At 37.3% G+C, this 20773-nt stretch overlaps 1 protein-coding gene across 3 annotated transcripts in view; it reads right to left on the bottom strand.

The window, feature by feature from the left end:
• SEC22A (SEC22 homolog A, vesicle trafficking protein) overlaps nucleotides 1-20773 on the bottom strand; it is a 74119-nt gene that overhangs the window by 14127 nt on the left and 39219 nt on the right. For all 3 annotated transcript variants that reach the window (XM_027845309.1, XM_027845311.1, XM_027845310.1), the window contains 2 exons: nucleotides 15029-15144; nucleotides 5025-5090 (listed from right to left, as the gene is read on the bottom strand). In XM_027845309.1, the coding sequence (XP_027701110.1) occupies nucleotides 5025-5090; nucleotides 15029-15144 (182 nt within the window). The remainder of the gene's footprint in view (nucleotides 1-5024; nucleotides 5091-15028; nucleotides 15145-20773) is intronic.

The following is a 20773-nucleotide window of genomic DNA, read 5'->3' as shown; positions in this document are numbered from 1 at the left end:
TTTTTGGGTGCTTTTTTTTCCCCCTTTAGGTCTGTGTCTTCTTTTACAATATGACTAATATGGTAATGTGTTTTGCATGATCGAACAGACATAATAACCTACATCAAATTGTTTACTGTCTCAGGGAGGGAGGAGGTGAGGGAGAAAGGGTGAAAATTTGGAACTCAAAATTTTAAAAAAATGAATGCTAAAAATTGTCTTTATATGTAATATGTAATTATGTAATTAGATAAATTATTATTTTTGTTTTTTGTTTTTGTTTTTGACAAAAGACTGGATGTCTTTTTCCACAAAGGAGAAAACTAGTATACTAGAGATACGGAGTTATCCATGATACAGAGGTATCCAAACATCTTGAAAATTTGATTTCCCATTCCCTCTAGGAGCAAATACAAAATCCTCTGTTTGATGTTCAAAGGTTTTTATAACCTAGTTCCCTCCTACCTTTCTAGTCTTCTTATACCTTACTCCTTAAGTGATGCTGGCTTCCAGGCTGTTCCACCAACATGACACTCCCTCTTGTAGCTCTGGGCATCTTGGCTGTCCCTCATGCCTGTTACACTCTCCTTCTTCTACTCCAACTACTGACCTTTCTGGCTTCCTTTCAGTCCTAACTAAAATCCCACCTTCCACAGCAAACCTCCCCTAACCCCTCTTAATTCCAGTGCTTTATCTTTTTAACGGATTTCCTATTTATCCTGTATGCAGCTTGTTTGTACATATTTGTTTGCATGTTGCCTCCCCTAACTAGATTGTAAATTAGTTGAGGGTAGGGACTGTCTTTTGCCTCTTTTTGTATCTCCGACATAGTAGGCACTTAGCAAATGTTTACTGAATTGAATCACTATCATAAATGTTTATTTATGGACATATCTATTGGGAGTAATATGCTAGGAATACAGAAAAGCATTAAATATTATCCTTACCCTCCAGGAGTTTAGATTAAAAGATATTTACTCAGAAAGATAAATATAAATAAAACAAAAAATATTCTAAGTGACAAATGACTAGCCCAAGCAGTAATCATTTCAGGAGTTTAGAAGGAGGTGTAATCACCGGAAAGGTTTCCCTAGGTGAGGCAGGGATTAAGGAAGACCTAAAGGAAAGGGTAGGACTTAGATAAGAGTGATAAGGGATAGAACTCCAGCTAGGGGAAATGGTGCAAGCAAAGTGATTAAGGTAGGAATGTGTATGGCATATTTTATAAACAATACGTAGGCAAGTTGGATGAGCTGTGGGATTTGTTTTTTAATCAGTGAGGTGGGAATTTGGTGATCCCACTATAAATTCCCTGATACTGGCAAATCAGGATTGTATAGGACTTTATGTTGTAGAATGAATACACTGTCATGAGTAAATCACTTTCATATTTGCCAAGAAATTAATATGTAAATACAGGTATATAACACACGTTATCATGAGGATAACCAAAGACAAGATTCTATTAGACTTTAATCCCCTTGAGGACAGGGAAGTCAGTCATTTATCTTTGTATCCCTTTATCAACCAGCACAGTACATATAGTAGAAGCTTAATAAATGAATGTCTACTAAAGGCATGGAGACAGGGGGAGGGAAGGAACTAGGAAAGGAGTTCAAATTGTGTTTCTGTCACCTACTATTTATGTGTCATTGAGCAAATCAATTAACCTCTCTTGGCTTCTGTCTTCGTCTCTATAAAAGAAAGGTGTTACACTAGATAACTTCCAATGTTCTTTCCAGCTCTAAATCTGTGGTACTGTGATCTGACACCATCACGACAAACAGGCCTAGGCTCTGTTTGGTTGGATTTACTTACGTGTGGGTTTGTTATGTTTTCAGAGCTGACCTAAGAGAACCTATAAGGATGATTTTATTCCAGCTCAACTGCTAATATCCGGCAAATCCTTTTACCTCTCTGGACCTCAGTTTACTCATATTTAAAATGAGGAATTTGTATTCTAATCATATCTAAAGTCCTTATCTAAGTTAAATAATATGCAACTCGAAGTTTACTTTGCATTTAAAGACTAACCATAACACAAATCATGTATCAAATCAGTATCAGAAGGAAATTGTGTGTGTGTGTGTACTTAAATGAACTGTGTTTGAAGAATCTAATATAAAAGTTTATCTAGAACCCATTGCAGGGATTAGGTTCTAGCTAAATTTATCTTAAAGCACTTAATTGATCCATTTCATTCTAAAGCCAGAGAAATTTCTTGGTAATGTCCAGCTCTAAACAGGCTCTAGATCAGCTGAAATGAATTGTTTAAAGCAGGAAGGAATATTTTTACAACTCCAGACTATGAAGAAGATATGAGGGAGAATGAGATTTCTGAAGGAGTAACAGCATTCTTACTAACTGCAAATGAGAGGCAAAGTCACCACTCAATCAAAAATTGACTGATCCCTTATAATGAGCTGTTGGAGCAGCGAGGGGGTGCAGAGGATAGAGTACAGGGCCTAGAGTGAGGAAGATTCATCTTCCTGAGTTCAAATCCAGCTTCAAACTTACTAGCTGTGTGACCCTGGGAAAGTTATTTAACCCTCTTTGCCTCAGTTTCCTCATCGGTAAAATGAGCTGGAGAAGGAAATGGCAAACCACGCCAGCATCTGTGCCAAGAATCTTCAAATGGGGTCACAGAGTCAGACATGACTGAAACGACTCAACAATAACAACATGAACTGTAGGCTACCCTAAAGGCCAATAGACAACCTTTTCAAGTAGTTTTTAAAGGTACTCTGACATGTATACAGGAAGAAGGCTTCCTCTATATACACTTCTTGTATATAAAAGTACTCAAAGTACAGATAAGGGTCACAAAGACAACCAAGTGAAAATATAATCCCCTAAAATAAAGAATAGGTATGTAGAAGTTATTCTCATTCTTCTAAAATGTACAAAACACTGTACTTTTTCTTAATGGTATAAAACTGATGCTCCTAATACCTTTGTCCTTGCCCTCACCTGTGCTCTATTTTCACAGCAAAAATTTGGAAATTCCTTTATCTTCCTAAAACCTTCTAACATTCCATCTCCCCCCCCCCATGCCTCATTCCTCAATCTTAGTCTTCATCCTCACAGTGATTTCCCCTTAGTCCTCTCCCAGACCATTCCCCCGATCTGGTTTAACTTTTCTTCCCTCCCAATCTCAACCCTATAGTTAATAAGATCAACATTACACTGTCTTCTAATCCCATCTTTCTTGTCCCCTTGTCCTTCTGTTGCTCACACTTTATCAAACTCCAATCTAAGTTACTTACACTGTCCACATCCTCCACTCCCACTCACATGTTGCTGAAGAAAGTTGCTTAACTATACTGACTGGGGTCCAGTACAAAGTTGTGTCATTTAATCTCAACCAGGGGCAGTTAGGTGGCACAATGGATACAGTACTCAACTTGAACTCAGAAGACTCATCTTTCTGAGTTCAAATCCGGCCTCAGACACTTACTAGCTGTGTGACCCTGGGCAAGTCACTTAGCCCTGTTTGCCTCAGTTTCCTCACCTATAAAATGAGCTAGAGAAGGAAATGGCAAACCACTCTAGTATCTCTGCCAAGAAAACACCAAATAGAGTCACGAAGAGTTGGGCACGACTGAAATGACTCAATAAAAATCTCAACTGAATAGCAAGGGAATCCTTTTTACTTCTCCCTTATCAAGTCTCTATCACACTTCCCAAAGCCCCTATTTCAACCTTTTCTTCTCTCCTCAGGACTCCCCAAACCCTCTTTCTTCTCCCTATGCTCTCTTTCTTAGTGACTTTATCAGTCCCCATGGGTTTAATTATCATCTCTATGCAGATGACTTCCAGATCTATATATTCAGTCCTAGTCTCTTTCCTGAGGTCCTACATTATTAATTCCCCATTGGAAATTTCAAAGTGGTTGTTCCACAGGCATCTCAAACTCAATGTCAAAAACAGGACTTGTTATTTTTCCCCAAAATCTCATTTCTAAACTTCCTAATATCTGTTAAGAGTCTGACTATCCTTCCAGTCAACCAGGTTCACAACTACAGTGTAAACCTTGACTTCTCACTCTCCTTCAGCCCACATATAAACAGTTTCATACATAGTTTCAAGCATTGCTTCATCAATTCTAACTCCATGATATCTCTCACATATCCCTTTTTTTTCCATCCATAATCTCTAGACTAGCTTAGGCCCTCATCACTTCTTCCCTGGACTAATGCATTAGACCACTAATTAGTCTCCTTAACTCAAGTCATCTCTTCTATACAGCTATGATTTTCCTAAAGAACGCAATCTATATCACTTATATGCTAAATAGATTCTAATAGGTCCTATTAACCCGAGGAAAAAATACAAATTTCTCTGACTGGAATTTGAAATCCTTTCCAACTTGGCTCCAACTAACCTTTCCAACCACATTATACATTATATAGCTTCATGCATTCTACAGTCCAAACAAACTGGCCTTCTTGCCACTACTCAAACACAACAGTGCATCTTAAATCTCTGAGCCTTTTCGTTCTTATTTCTGTACCTCTGCACAGCCTGCTCCCTGTGCCTGGAATACATGCTCTCCTATCTGTTTCTTAAAATCCCTAGTTTCCTTCAAAACTAGTTCAAACACTATCTTCTGCATAAGGTCTTTTTGCTGGTACCTTCACCAGAAAATTATGTTGTATTTATATTGCAAATACTTATTCTGCGTGTACTTACATGTGTATATCTTATCTCCCTCCAAGAGAATAAAGCCCTTCACAGCAGGGATTTAATTTTTTTCTTTGTATCCCTAGTATATATTGCAGTGCTTGGCACATATCAGGTATTTAATAAATGCTTACTGATTAATAATATTAGGAGGGAGCTGCTCCTTAAAAAATGAATCAGGGAATAGCTAGGTGGTGCAGTGGATAGAGCACCGGCCTTGGAGTCTGGAGGACTTGAGTTAAAATCCAGCCTCAGACACTGGACACTTACTATCTGTGTGACCCTGGGCAAGTCACTTAACCCCATTGCCTAGCAAAAACAAAAAACAAAAAACAACAACAACAAAAAGAATCAGAACCTACCTGGTAAAGACAAGCGGCTGTTCCAAGGAAAAATGCAATGACATAACTGAAATCCTCACCATCATTCTGTGAAAACAAAACAAAAAGTCACTTCTTTTTCAGGTGGAGAGGAAAGGAGAAGAAAAGTGGCTTAATCCAACAAAAAACTTTCTGGGGGAATATAATGTTAAATGATAACAATATGCACACAAGAGAAAGTCTTTATAAAATGAAGCCTAGACATCATTAAAAGTAAAAGTTGAAATAGGAAAAAAGTATAGGGCCTGATCCTTGGTCTCTGGAAGCTTATAAGGTAGTTGGGGAAAATGTACTATATAAGCAGTAGAGACAATAAGAACCCCAACAATAATTCCCTGGGGGCCCGAGACTCTTGCACTTCATTAAGTGATTTAGTAAAACAAATAAGAAATATGTATACATATTCACATATCTTCTCCAGATAGAACAGATAATATTTTGCACATATATGCTTTACTATTTTTAAATTTTTATAGATTTTGTTGTGATTAATAAAATATTAATTTACTTTAAAGCATTACTGAATTCCTGGTAGGTTTCAGTTATGTATTTTCTCAGTCAATGAATAATAAAAGTATAAATACTGAGAAATGCTAAAATAATAATGTTAAATAAAAATGCTAAAAGGTCAAGGGTCAGTAACTGTACAGTAAGGTTTTGAGAAGTCAAAAAATTTCCTAACTGGTGAGGACCCTACACAGTCCAGTCTCAAACACCTTACACAATCCAGTCTCAAATTTTAAAATGCAAATTGAAAACAAGGTAATGTACTATAAAGTCAAAGGGTAAAGCTAAATGAAACCATTACTATGCACCCATACCTCTGCACTAATTTTATCTTACCTAAGAGAATTAAAAAAATTTCCACAATATTTTGACCTCTATCTGTGCTTAAAAAAAGAAATTCACCTCTTTTATCAGCCGATATACCATGTTTGTAGGGTCACCACTCATGGAAAATAAATATTGGCAAATTTTACTAGCAGGTGAACATTTCATCAATTTGTTCAATAAAGTAACTCAGCAAAATAGAACTATTAAAACAGATACTTAGTAACCACTAGGGAATGCGAAAAAACAAAACAAAAAACCCCAACCTTATGAGGTAGAGAGTATAGGCCTGACATTCTAAAATGGCAACCATCTAAATGAACAAAGAAAGAAAGAGGTTTCTCTTTTTCTGTTTAGATAATTTATCAAAAGTGTCAATGTCACACTGATGACGAGACTGAAAAAACGTCTCCTTGCTTTTGGAATATTCCTCTCAAATGTCTTTATCAATTTGCCATCATAGCTTCTTTTAATGTCTCCTACAAATCTGAGCATAAAGCCCACCTTTCTCCTAGTCAGGACCATCAAATATTGCTTTTTCGTGGCTTCAGGGAAATTATACTGAAAATTTTCAAAAACATACAAGTGTCTAAGATGACTATGTCTTCATGAAATGGCCTGAAAAGTATAAGGAGTTTGAAATATCATTTATTGATGGGCTTTAGAAATAAGGCTGATTTGAGGCAGTTCTCTATTGAAAGCAGAGAGAGGATTTCTCTGATAAATTTCCCTGAAGCCTCTTCTCAGCTTCACAGAGGCTCCTTGGATAAGTAGGATCTATTAAGTACCCCTATTTTCACAGTACCCTAGCAGGGATCTAAAAGGTATCTCACAGATCATCTTACAGATCATTCATTTTAGAGACGAAGAAACTGAAACCCACCCAGGTTAAATGATATGGCCAAAATCACATAGGTGATATCAGAAACAAGATTTGAACTCATGTCCAAAAACCAGAGCTGTTTCCATTGTACCATGCCACCTCTCTTCATCTGACAGAATGATAATCTTGAGTCACAAAATGGTCAAATTTGATCCTAACCCTCCCCCCAAACCACTCCACTTTAGTAAGTCAACAATCATTTTTATAAAACACCTATTATGTGCTTGGTGCTGAGTATAAAGAGAAAGGTAAGACAGTCTCTGCCCTCAAAGAGTTTACAGTCTAACATATGAATCAACATGCAAACATCTATCATAAGACAAGTTATATACAAGATAAAATAGAAATAATCAATGGAGGAAAGACACTGGAATTAAGGGGGATCAGAAAAGGCTGTCTGTAAAATGTAGGATTTAGCAGGGATGTGAAGGAAGGCAAGGTAGCCAGTGGATGGAGAGCAGTTTCAGTTTAATGATGAGGTCAGAAGCCAGACTACAGAGGGAGAGGGAAAAGGAAAGAGAAAAAGAGAGAAGAAATTGGAGGCACCAGGTGTAGATAGACTTCTCAAGAAGTTAAATCACAAGAGGGAAGAGAGATGTGGAACAGCTAGCAGGCGTTGCTCAAGAGGGGGTTCGAGTATGGAGAAGGCATGGGCATGCTCTGAAGGTTCAGATGACTCATCTACAGCTGGGTTTGAGGTTCCAAACGTCCTGCATGGATTTCAGTCTGGTACTGGTAAAAGTCAAGGACGTTTTACAGATATGATACAGTGATCACAAACCAGATGGAGACAGGAGGGAAGACCTAGAAGCCCCTTCCTTCACTGTTATCACCGTGAAGTTTTCCCCAGACTTGAGGATAAGGCAGGTCCTGCGGCCTGCATAAACCACCCTGGATTTCAGATTGGTCTGAGTAAAGGGCATGAAAATTTTCCAGTGAGATTTGGTCACTGTAGTCTTTGAGGTAACCAGGAAAGGGGTTATACTGTATGCCAGATCAAAGTAAAATCTTTTGACACAGCTCACAGGCTGCATACAAGCAGGGAGTTAGCTCCTGTTCCACTTCTATGGAGTGCTTCAGAGGACCTGCTCCCAATGACCTTGTCAGGAACAAGAAAAGACTAAGAATCGCAATGGCCTAAGGATGCACTCAAGGTACTTCCCCAGCCAGTAACTAAATTAAGTCTCTAGTCTCTGTACAGTCCTCTAGGACCCTGCTGAGGCTAAGAAATCTCTGTATTTGGGCCACATTCATTAGATTTGTCTCTTTCATTATTTTAAAAATAGTTCTACCTTTCTTATCCCCTTAAATATCTTAGTCATACTTAAAGTCAAGATGAGGTACTTTCTCCAGCAAATGTTTTATTTTTATTGTCTATGTCTGAGGTTCTTAGCCTTTTTATGTCATGGACCTCTACGGCAGTCTGATAAAGCCTATGGATTCCTTCTCAGAATAATGTTTTCAAATACATTAAATAAAACACACAAGATTACAAAACACAAAGGATTACAAAAAAAATTTTTTTTTTTGGCTAGGCAATGGAGTTAAGTGATTTGCCCAGGGTCACACAGCTAGTAAGTGTTATGTGTCTGAGGCCGGATTTGAACTCAGGTCCTCCTGAATCCAGGGCAGATGCTCTATCCACTGTGCCACCTAGCTGCCCCTTACAAAAATATTTTTTAAAAAACAAGTTAATGGACCTTTTTTAAGACTCCTTGGTCTACATGATGTTTTTTGGCATTAATCATATATGTTGTCTTATGTAAGACATATATAATATAATATTAATATACTGTTATATTATTAATTAATTTCTTTATCATGTGTATAATCTTCTCTCCCCCATTAGATCACTTATTACCTAAGGATTGTGTCTTATACTTGCTTTGCACTCCTGAAGATCCTAGCATGGAGCTGTTTGTAATACATGTTAAATAAATGAATGAATAACAAATGTTGAATTATGCTTTTCAAAACTCTATATTTCTACTCACACATTTTGCAAGACCAACAAACAAATACAGCATAGAGGGAACACAGAAAATGTTGGTAGGGGAAGAGCATACTATGGAGATACACACAGCTATACAGGACAGACGATCTAAAATGAAAAAAAGAAAGGCTGTACAGATGCAAGAGAAAGTTCACTTTTGTGAGTCATCAGGCCTATGACCTGGGCAGTCACTGGCCAAAATACATATCAAACAGAAGCTCTGCTAAGCTTATGCTAAGCATAAGACAAGGTTTCTTATATATCTAGAAGAAAACACTCTACAGGACTGATGTTTGGTGCTAAAGAAATCAAAGACCTCTTTCGGTTAAGCCTGTCCTTAAGGGTGTAAGGACTTCCTTTGAAATTTTAAATTCAGTAACATTTCTCTGATGGATAGTGAAACACTAAGAGTGACAGCAATATTAGGTGCTCCTGATTTCTGGGTGATATTTTTTGTAATCATAGCAAATCATTTTCTTATAGTAAAAAATGAGGCAAGCAGATCATTTCTATCCTGGAATCCAACTAATGTATTTTCTCAACAGTATTTCTTGAAGAAAAAAGATAACATTTATAAACTCAATCTGGAAAAATCACATCCATTTCCATAATGTGTTGGTTTATAATAAATTTATTCATATTTATAAATTCAGAGAAGTATTTAAAAATGACTAACTCATCTGACTAGTTAACGCATATTGTATATACCCTCTAGAAACAAATTGTAAATTACAAAAACTGTGTCTATCAATTGTAAAAAAAACCCGAATCCTAGCATGTTTATCCTCTCTTCTTCCCTATTTTACCTCAGAAAACCAAACACTATTAGTACTACATCTTTCCATCAATCCTTGCCTAACAATCCTAAAAAAAAAACCTTCATGCTGAATGTTCAAATACTTAAGTACACACAAATGTCTTGTGAGCTACGCAGTATGCTCAACCTCAAAAATACCCCCAGCAAGCTACAGCCTAAAAGATAAATAGGACAATCACTTTTCTGAACAGAAATTTCAGACAGAATGTGACCTTAAAATATGTTCAACTTTTAACTAATGGCTTACATATTTCTGCCTTTCAAAAAACCACACATATAATACCAATAATTTTTAATTAAATCTAAAACTATGACTCTAAGGAACCTGGTAAGAGCTATCATTATTCTTAGGCCAAGTATTACAAAATTTTAGGTGGCCAATGAATCAGAATTTTTTTAAAAAAATAATTAATTTATTTTTAGTCTTCAATATTCACTTCCATAAGATTTTGAGTTTTAAGTTTTCTCTCCCTCCCTTTCCTACCCCCCCCAAGATAGCATGCAATCTGATATAGGCTGAATCAGAGATTTTAAAATTTCATTTTGAGACCTACTCCCCTCCCCTTCTTCTAAATATCTCCACCATTCCAGAATGACTCAGGGATATTATAACAGCAAAATGTCTTAGTATTTGAGTTGGTCCAAATCTCATGCTACTTGTATTCTCTTACGGGTTTTAATGAAAGCCCCAAATCTCTCTCTAGCTTCCTATTTGCCAACCGCCCACTGGGCATTTCCACTTTGATGTCCTGGTTGTACCTAAACCAAACCACATGCCAGCACCTGGCCCACATAAGTGTTTAATAAATGTTGACTGATAAACTAATCATTTTTTTCCTTGTCCCTCCTCCCCTGACTCCACTCAATTCATCATCTGAATTCTTCCTAAGGGAGAAGCTCTATCCAGGCTAGATATCCCTCTGTCCTCTTCATTGGAGGGTATAGATCTATAAACTCTTCCATTTGAGGAGAGAGAACAGGACTGCCATCTTCTCAGACACCTCCTCAGTTTCTCCTTAGCTACACTCACTGTGGACTTCATTAAGTTCTCTACAATGCCCAAGCCAGGATCCATTCTCTACCCTGACTTTTCAGCTTTCTTTTCTATGTTGTCTTGCCCCATTACAATGTAAGTTCCTAGAGGCCAGGGACTGTCTTTCTTTTTCTTGTATTTGTATCCCCAGAGCTTAGCACAGTGCCTGCAAATAGTAGGTACTTAAAGTTTATTGACTATTATTGGAAAACTTATACCTTTGATTTCACCCTCATCCAATCATCTTTCAAGTCCTTGGAATTTCTCTTTATTTTTCACTCCCACTGCTATGACTCTTGTTCACATCTTCCTTAACTCTTACTTGGTCTATAGCGATAAACTAACTAGTCTCACTACTTTCAGTTTCTCTTACCCTAAAAACCAGTGACAGATTATTATTCCTAAATTATAGCTCCAATTACCTTGCTCCCCTGATGAAAAACTCCAAATATCTTCCTAATGACTCCTAAGCTCAAACTCCTTGAAAGCCCCTGACACTATATTCCTGGCCCATCTTTCCAGCCTTATCTCCCACAATTCCTCAATGCATCTGTCACTCAAATACCTTCTGCCCCTTAGGCTTAAATGCCATCTCCTAAGTTTTATCCTAGGTTAGTGGAGCTAATTCCAAGGGTTGGGCAGATTATCAGGCTCTCTTGCATTTTGCATAGTGGCTGGCACATAGCCGACATTTAATAAATGCTTTATGACTGACTGAAAATGCTTGTCTTGCTCATTCTCCAATATCTAGCAGCAAAGACCCTCTTAAATGAGAGGTTCTTAACCTAGTGGTCTGTTAACTTGTCTTTAAATATTTTGATAACTGGGGGCGGAGCCAAGATGGTAGAAGGAAAGCAGTGACTTGTTTGAGCTCTCCCCCCAAACCCTTCCAAATACCTATAAAAAATGGCTCTAAACAAATTCTAAAGCAGCAGAACCCACAAAAAGACAGAGTGAAACAAATTTCCAGCCAAAGACAGTCTGGATGGTTGATCAGAAAGGTATATCACACCGGGCGGGGAGAAAAGCGCAATGCGGCGTGGGTGTGTAGGCCACAGTGACCCTGGAGCAGGCCTCAGAGGGTTGAATCGCAGGCAGCCATGGCAGTTTCCAGACTTCTCAACCCACAAATACCAAAGACAATTTAGAAGGTCAGTGGGAAAAGTCTGTGACTGCGGTGAGAGAAGGAGCTAAGTCTCAGTCAACCCGGGGCCACAGCTGTTTCCTGAGCTTCTGGCCCACAAACTGAGGGGGAATCAAGTGGCTGATCAAAGGGGGATTACAGGGATCTCTTTGCCAGTGCTGAGGCAGGAATCTCTTGCTTTACTGGTGCTTGGATCTGGGTCACAGTTCCGAGAGGCGGTCCTGGGGTGAGGAGGAATGCTGGTGTGGTGAAGCTTGTTGTGGCGGTGGAGAGGAAACACCTCACCCCTTATCATAGCACCTTGGAAGAATTGAAAATTTACAGGTCGCTAGAAGTATCTCTGAAAACAGCTGTACAAACCCCTGAAGCTTGGGACAGTACATTCTCCACAATGGAAACAGACTTTTACCTTAACAAAGAGTTTAAAACTCAAGTAATTTGCCAGGATCATGAGTAAGCAGCGCAAAAAGAGTCAGACTATATCATCTTACTTTGGTGACAAAGAAGATCAAAACATACAACCAGAAGAAGACAACAAAGCCAAAGCTCCTAAATCCAAAGCATCCAAGAAGAATATGAATCAGTCCCAGGCCTTGGAAGAGCTCAAAAGGGATTTTGAGAAGCAAGAGAAGTAGAGGAAAAACTGAGAGTTTTGCAAGAAAATCATGAAAAACAAGTCAACAGCTTGCTAAAGGAGACCCAAAAAAATACTGAAGAAAATAACACCTTAAAAAATAGCCTAACCCAAATGGCAAAAGAGGTCCAAAAAGCCAATGAGGAGAAGAATGCCCTAAAAAGCAAAATTGGCCAAATTGTAAAGGAAGTCCAAAAGATTACTGAAAAAAATACTTTCTTAAAAACTAGAATAGAGCAATTGGAAGCTAGTGACTTTATGAGAAATCAAGACACTGTAAAACAAATCCAAAAGGATGAAAAATTAGAAAACAATGTGAAATATCTCATTGGAAAAACAAGTGACCTGGAAAATAGATCCAGGAGAGAGAATTTAAAAATTATTGGACTATCTGAAAGCCATGATCAAAAAAAGAGCCTAGACATCATCTTTCAAGAAATCATCCAGGAAAACTGCCCTGATATTTTAGAACCAGAGGTCAAAATAGAAATTGAAAAAATCCACCGATCACTACCTGAAAGAGATCCCCAAAGGAAAAGTTCTTGGAATATTGTAGCCAAATTCCGAAGTTCCCAGGTCAAGGAGAAAATATTACAAGCAGCCAGAAAGAAACAATTCAAGTATTGTGGAAACACAATCAGGATAACACAAGATTTAGCTGCTTCTACATTAAGGGACCGCAGAGCATGGAATATAATATTCTGGAGGACAAAGAAGATAAGATTACAACCAAGAATCACCTACCCAGCAAAACTGAGTATAATCCTGCAGGGGAAAAATTGGTCATTCAGTGAAACAGAGGACTTTCAAGCATTCTTGATGAAAAGACCAGAGCTGAATAGAAAATCTGATTTTCAAATATAAGACTCAAGTGGAACATGAAGAGGTAAACAGGAAGGAGAAAATCATAAGAGGCTTATTATGGTTGAACTGTTTACATTCCTGCATGGAAAGATGATATTTGTAACTCATGAGACCTTTGTCAATATTAAGGTAGTTGGAAGGGAAAAAATTACATGTATATCTATATAGATATAGATAGATAGGGAGCACAGGGTGAGTTGAAAATGAACGGGTCGTATCTGGAGAATAAAATTAAGGGGTAAAAGAGGATTATACTAGGAGAAGGAGAAAGGAAGAGGTAGAACAGGGTAAATTATCTCACAAAAAACAAAACAAAACAAAACAAAACAAAACGCTTACATTGGAGGGGAAACGGGAAGGTGAGAGGGAATGAGTGAATCTTATTCTCATAGAATTTGACCTAAGGACGGAATAACATACACACTCAATTGGGTATGGAAATCTGTCTTACCCTACAGGAAAATGGGGGGGGGGGACAAGGGAGTAGGGGGATGATAGAGAGGAGGGCAGATTAGGAAAGGGGGTAATCAGAAGCAAGTACTTCTGAGGAGGGTCAGGGTCAAAAGAAAGAATAGAATAAATGGGGGGGTGGGATAGGATTAAGGGAAACAGAGTTACTTTTTCACAGCATGTCTACAATGGAAGTGTTTTGCATAACTGCACATATATAACGCATATTTAGTTGCTTGACTTATCAATGAGGGTGGGTGGGGAGGGAGGAAGGGAGAAAATTTGGAACCCAAAGTCTTAAAAACACATGTTTAAAAAAAATGTTTTCACATGCAACTGGGACAGGAAATGGGATACAGAAATCCATCCTGCCCTACAGTAAAATTGAAGGGGAAGGGGATAAGAGGCGGGGGGGAAGAGATAGAAGGGAGGCAGACTAGGGGAAGGGGTATTCAGAATGCATGCCATCTTGGGGTGAGTGGAGGGGTGAGATGGGGTGAAAATTTGGAACTCAAAATCTTGTGGAAATAAATGTTGAAAACAAAATAAATATTTTGATAACTATTTCAATACAACTGGTTTCCTTTACAATCCTTTTTTTATTTTATACATTTAAAAACAATATTCTAAGAAAGAGTCTGAAGGTTCCACCAGACTGACAAAGGGTGCCATGACATACTAAAAAGCTGAAGAACTTTTGCTCTAAGTACTTATGTAATAAATATTACCTCCAAACTATTAAAACTATTAAAAGATGAAAGCAAAATCCCACACTCAATTCATATATATATATATATATATATATATTCAAGTGTGGTTTGTGAAGGAGTTGAATTACAGTTGGCCAGATCTTGTTTGGAAAATCAATAAAAAAAATGCAAATGGGGTCAAGACCCTCCCTAAAGTATTCCTAGATGATGGGCATGCTTCTCTGAGTCTCCAGAGTTTCTTTTCTTCTATCAGCCTTCTCCATGTCAACCCAAGTACCAATATCTGTGTGAGGATAGTAGGGCAAGTCTTAGGTAGCAATGTAATTTAAAGCTATGTTGCTCTTGTTTATTAGAGCTCTGTTTCTGGCACAGCTTATCAGTGACTGTTCCTCTTCTCCTTTCTCCCCCCTTCAAGTTTCTTTTATCACATCCTACTTTTTATCACATCTATTTGTGTACATGCCATACATATTCCATTAGACAAGAAACTCCTTGAGATCAGAAATTGTTAGTTTTAATCTATTGTCTAGCATAGTACATTCTCCTAGTAGTTACTTAGAATCTAACAACAGACTATAATGAGAAGAAGTAATTATTTTCTATAAAGTTCTAAAAATGACACAGTACCTGTAGGAGACTTTCTATAGCATGAAAGCCTCGAATTAAATTCAGAGCCCCACATAAGAGACTAAGGATAAATGCCACAATCCCTGGCAGAGTCACTGGCTCCAGTCGCTGGTGAGCTGGAAAAAAAGGAAAATGGTCAAAAACAGGCACTAGTGTCTTACCTATAGCTAGATCTAGGTAATAAAATGCAATTTTTTTAATTTAACCAGACTGATCAATAAATAAGACAGAGGAAATCATCTGGGTATGCTATTAAAATGAAGAAAATACATGACGATGCAAAAATTTACTTTTTTAAAACATCAAAATAAATGCCTCTCCCATATGTTTTTAATAGACATTCAACCTGAAGATATTTCATTTTGTCTGAGAAACACAAAAGACTCAAAAACTCCTGAAAAACTGGTAAGAAGGAAGCATGTCTAAAAGATTCACAGTTAATTACCAGATAAGTCACTTCAATTAAAAACTTGTTGTACGAGCTATTTTTCTGGAAAGGTTTGAATCACAATTGCAAAATATACAAAGTTTGTTTCTGAATAAAACACCAAAGCTTTCCCCTATATTCAAGCTTTCAGGATACAAATGTGACTTGATAAACTGGTAAAAAAACAAAACAAAACACAACAATAACAACAACCTCTTCTATAAGTACCAACTTAATTCCATAACAAGGTCTGATGGACATGCATGATTTTAGTGGTCAACTGAAAGTAACTTCAAGACAAAATTAAAATGCCAGTGTGAAAAAGTCACTATTTTATCATTACAAAAACATTCTTAACTGCTTAGCTCTGCTCTTAGTCTTTTACATAAAACACTGTGCCTTTATAACTGTTGCCCCAGTCATCGTTTTGTTCTTATTGAATAAACAATGGAAGCCAAATATAATAAATAGACAACTATCTACATGAGCATTCAGGCCACAAAAGGAAGATGGATAAAAGGACAAGTGAACCATATTCATATCACTTTATTTAGATCACTGAAGTGTAAAAGTATAAACAAAGAAGTTAATGAGCTGGATCATTAATCTGCAAAGGGTATAAATCTTAGTGGCTTACCCATTTAACCCATTCATCAAACATTCCCCAAATGATTTCTAAAGTTACAAAAGCCTGTGGGTCACATAACACACAAAAAAATTTCTTTAGTTCAACAGAAAATATTGAAAAGACATATTACTTTATCATGCTCAATTTTTTGGAGATTTTTAAGACTTAAAAGGAAATCAAATGATTTTATATGTTGACACTGCTTTTTCATCATTTTCTCAGTAGGGGAAAAATGTACAATCTAGAAGTCTACCTGATGAGTCTCTCTCTTCCTACCAGGCAATTAATCCCCTGATGTTTATTCTCATTCCTTCTGAGAATGAAACTTACTTTTGAATAAAAATACATATAAAAGGAATTCTTAATATAAGCCTCAAGCAAAAAAGTACCTATAAACTGAATGGATTATGTAAATAACATGCTTCTCAAGTAAATGAAAGAAACTTTATCTTGGTCTGGAAAATACTAAAGGTATTCTGTATGGTAACTCAAAAAACTTAGCTCCTTGTTATCTGAGAGAAAAAGGATTACTATCTTAATGTTCTGATGTCTATTTAAGATACATATATTTAAGAATATATATGTAAATACATACATATTTAAGAAATAAATACTAATGCTACAAAAAGTACATATTCATTCTAAGTAAGGATGGCATCCATTCCCATTTGATCTTTTGGTCTTAGAACATACTAGCACACATTTTAAATTTGCTGACTAGCATTTTAGAATTATTTAAAGTCACTGAAAACATTAAAAATATCATCAAAGGGACCAAGGAAAACCACATGCCTACTTTAAAAATTAGAGGTTTTTCACTGTTATCTTGAAGGACAAGTTGCAACTATGCTAAAGTGACGAGGGAAGAGAATTTAAGAGTTACTGATCATCTCTTAGTTGCCAAATCCACAGACTTTTCTCAATCCTCATTCTCTTTGAGCTCTCTGAAGCCTTTAACACTGTTGATCACTTGCTCCTCCTTGATTACTCTCTTCTCTCTAGGTTTTCAGGACACCACTCTCTCATGGCTCTCTTCCTACCTATCTGACTGCTCTCTTTCTGCCTCCTTTGCTGGATCTTCTTCCAGATTCCAGAAGGTCTTAGAGATTCCCTCTAATAGGTAACCCTCAGGATTCTGTTCTGGTCCCTCTTCTCTTCTCCCTCTCTACTACTTCACTTGATGGTCACATCATATCCTATGGATTTAATTATTATCTCTAAGTTGATGATTCTCAAATCTAATATCCTTCCCCAAACTCTGCTGACCTCTAATCTTGCATCTCCAATTGCCTTTCAAACATTTTGAACTGGATGTCTGGTAAACATCTGAAATTTGGTATGTTAAAAAACAAATTAATTGTTTTTTGCCCTAAATCCTCCCCCAACCCCAACCTGTGGCAGTTAGGTGGCACAGTAGATAGAACACTGGACTTGGAATCAGGAAGACTCATCTTCATGAGTTCAAATCCAGCTTCTGACACTTACTAGCTGTGTGACTCTGGGCAAGTCACTTTAATCCCCTTTGCTTCAGTTTCTTCATCTGTAAAATGAGCTGGAGAAGGAAATGGCACACCACTCCAGTATCTTTGTCAAGAAAACCCCAAATAGGTTCGAAAAGAGTCAGACATAACTGAAAAACAACTGAACAACAACAACAACACTCCAACCTCCCTTATGATTGTACAGGGCAATACCATCCTCCCAATCTCTCAGGCTTACAACCTAGGAGTCATCCCAGTCTCCTCCAAATCTCTTACCCTCCATATCCAAGCTATTGACAAGGTCTGTCAATTTCACCTTTGCAACATCTTTGCCACCAGACCCTCATTTCCTCTTGCTTTGATTATTGCATCAACCAGCTGAGGGGATGGGGAGGGGAGGGGGGAGGGGAGGGTCTGTCTGCCTCAAGTCTCTCCCCACTGCAACCTATTCTCCATTCAGCCACTAAAGTGAATTTACTGAAGTGCAGGTCTAATCACATCACGCCCCCAACTCAATAAAATCCCGAGGCTTCCTGCTGCCTCCAGAAGCAAATAAAAAATGCTGTTTGGCATTCAAAGCCCTTTGTAACTTAGTCCCTCCTACCTTTCCAATCCTTACCCTACACCTTACTCCCCAACATGTACTCTTCTATCCAATGAAACTGGTCTCCTGGTTGTCCATGAACAACTCACTCCATCTCTCAGCTCTGGGCATCTTCTCTGGATGTCTCCCATGCCTGGAATGCTCTCCCTCTTCTACTTTGACTACTGACCTCCCTGGCTTCCTTTAAGCCCAATTAAAATCCCACCTTCTACAGGAAGCCTTCCCAAATCCTTCTTAATTCTAGTGTCTTCCCTCTATTAATTATCTCCTATTTAACCAGTATGTAGCTTGCTTAGTATGTATTTATTGCATATTGTCTCTCCCATTAGACTGGAAGCTCCTTGAGGACAAGATTTATCTTTTGCCTCTTTTTGTATTGCTAGCACAACGCCTAACACATAGTAGGTGCTTAATAAATGTTTATAGACTGATTAAAAAATTCCCCCCCCATCCTGCACCCTCACCAAAAAAAAAAAAAAAAATCTCTTTCCAAGTCCTACACAAGCACTAGACAGGCATGAGACAAAAGCAGCTATGGTTCTAGTTAGCTTCAAGCTAACCAAAACCCTAAGAAAAAATGTCCAGTCAATGAGTTTGCTACTTTACTAATAAATTCAGAAGAATTGCTAATGAAGATCCACTATGGACTAGACAGTGGAAGAGTGACAGCCAGAGTAACGTTACTTCTGTCAAACATGCAGGTTCTCCACAAGATGTAAAAGCCTAAGCAAAATGGCAGTGGTTTGGCAGATGCCAAGAAAAACAGCACAATCACCAAAAGTGCATTGTCCTGACTCAATTACTGAATGACAGGTAACATGATACACTGGAAGGAAAGCTGCTCTAGAAGCCAGAAGATCTGGATTTAAGTTTTAGTTTTGCTTCTACCTGGCATATCTATGAGCCTGAGTTTCCTCACTGTTGAATGAGAAGTAAGCCCAAAAGCCATCCCCAAAAGATAAGCGGTCAAAGGACGTGAACAAAGAATTCACAAAAGAAGAATTGAAAATTATTGATAAAACTATCAAACCACATGAAAGGATGTCTGACAAAACTAAATAACAAAAGTAATGCAAACCAAAACAATACCAAGATTTTATCTCATCTGCAACAAATTAGAAAAGATAAAAAAAGATGGAAATAGCCAATAGTCAATGTTGAAGGCACAGTGGGAAGACAGGCACCAGTGCATTGCTAGTGGAGTTGTGTTGTGAACAAAGAATCAAAACAAAATATAAAAACCAAGAGAAAAACAACAACAACAACAACAAAAGGTGAAAATAGTATGCTTTGATCTGCATTCAGACTCCCTAGTTCTTTCTCTGGATGTGGATAGTATTTTCCATCCTGAATCTTTTGGAATTGTCTTAGATCACTGTACTGTTGAGAAGAACCATGTCAATCAAAGTTATCATCGCACAATGTTGCTGTTACTGTGTACAAAGTTCTCCTGGTTCTGCTCACTTTGCTCAGTATCGGTTCATCTAAGTCTTTCCAGGTTTTTCTGAAATCCTCATCATTTCTTACAGCACAGTAGCATTCCATTACATTCATATACCACAATTTGTTCAGCCATTCCCCAATTGATTGGCATCACCTCAATTTCCAATTTCCAAATTCCATCGCCTCAAATTCCAATTCCAAAAACTCTATGGCAGTAAATGTGACAATCTAAATGAAACAGATGAATATTTACAAAAATATAAATTGCCCAGATTAACGGAAGAGGAATTAAAATACTTAAATAACCCCATTTCAGAAAAAGAAATTGAACAAGTCATCAATGAACTCCCTAAGAAAAAATCTCCAGGGCCAGATGGATTTACAAGTGAATTCTACCAAACATTTAAAGAAAAACTAATTCCAACACTATATTAACTTTTTAAGAAAATAGGTGAAGAAGGAATCCTACCAAATTCTTTTTATGACACAAATATGGTGCTGATACCTAAACCAGGAAGAGCCAAAACAGAGAAAGAAAACTATAGACCAATTTCCCTAATGAATATAGATGCAAAAATTCTAAATAACATATTAGCAAAGAGATTATAGCAATTTATCTTGAGGATAATACACTATGATCAGGTAGGATTTATACCAGAAATGCAGGGCTGATTCAATATTAGGAAAACTATCAGCATAATTGACCATAACAACAACAAAACCAACAGAAATACGATTATCTCAACAGATGCAGAAAATGCTTTTGACAAAACACAACACCCATTCCTATTAAAAACACTAGACAGCATAGGAAATAAATGGAGTATTCCTTAGAATGATAGGTAGTATCTATCTAAAACCATCAGCAAGCATAATATGTAATGAGGATAAGCTAGAAGCAGTTCCAATAAGACTGGGGGTGAAACAAGGATGTCCATTATCACCACTGTTACTCAATATTGTATTAGAGATGTTAGCTTTAGCAAGAAGAGAAGAAAAAGACATTGAAGGAATTAGAATAGGCAAAAAAGAAACAAAGCTGTTGCTCTTTGCAGATAATATGATGGTATACTTAGAGAATCCTAGAAAATCAAGTAAAAAATTACTTGAAATAACAAAACAAATTTAGCAAAGTTGCAGGATATAAACCCACAAAAATCAT

Source organism: Vombatus ursinus, unplaced genomic scaffold (assembly GCF_900497805.2).
Source record: "Vombatus ursinus unplaced genomic scaffold, bare-nosed wombat genome assembly UNPS02014959.1, whole genome shotgun sequence".
NCBI classification, from domain to species: Eukaryota; Metazoa; Chordata; class Mammalia; order Diprotodontia; family Vombatidae; genus Vombatus; species Vombatus ursinus.
This window is presented reverse-complemented; position numbering and strand designations above follow the sequence as displayed.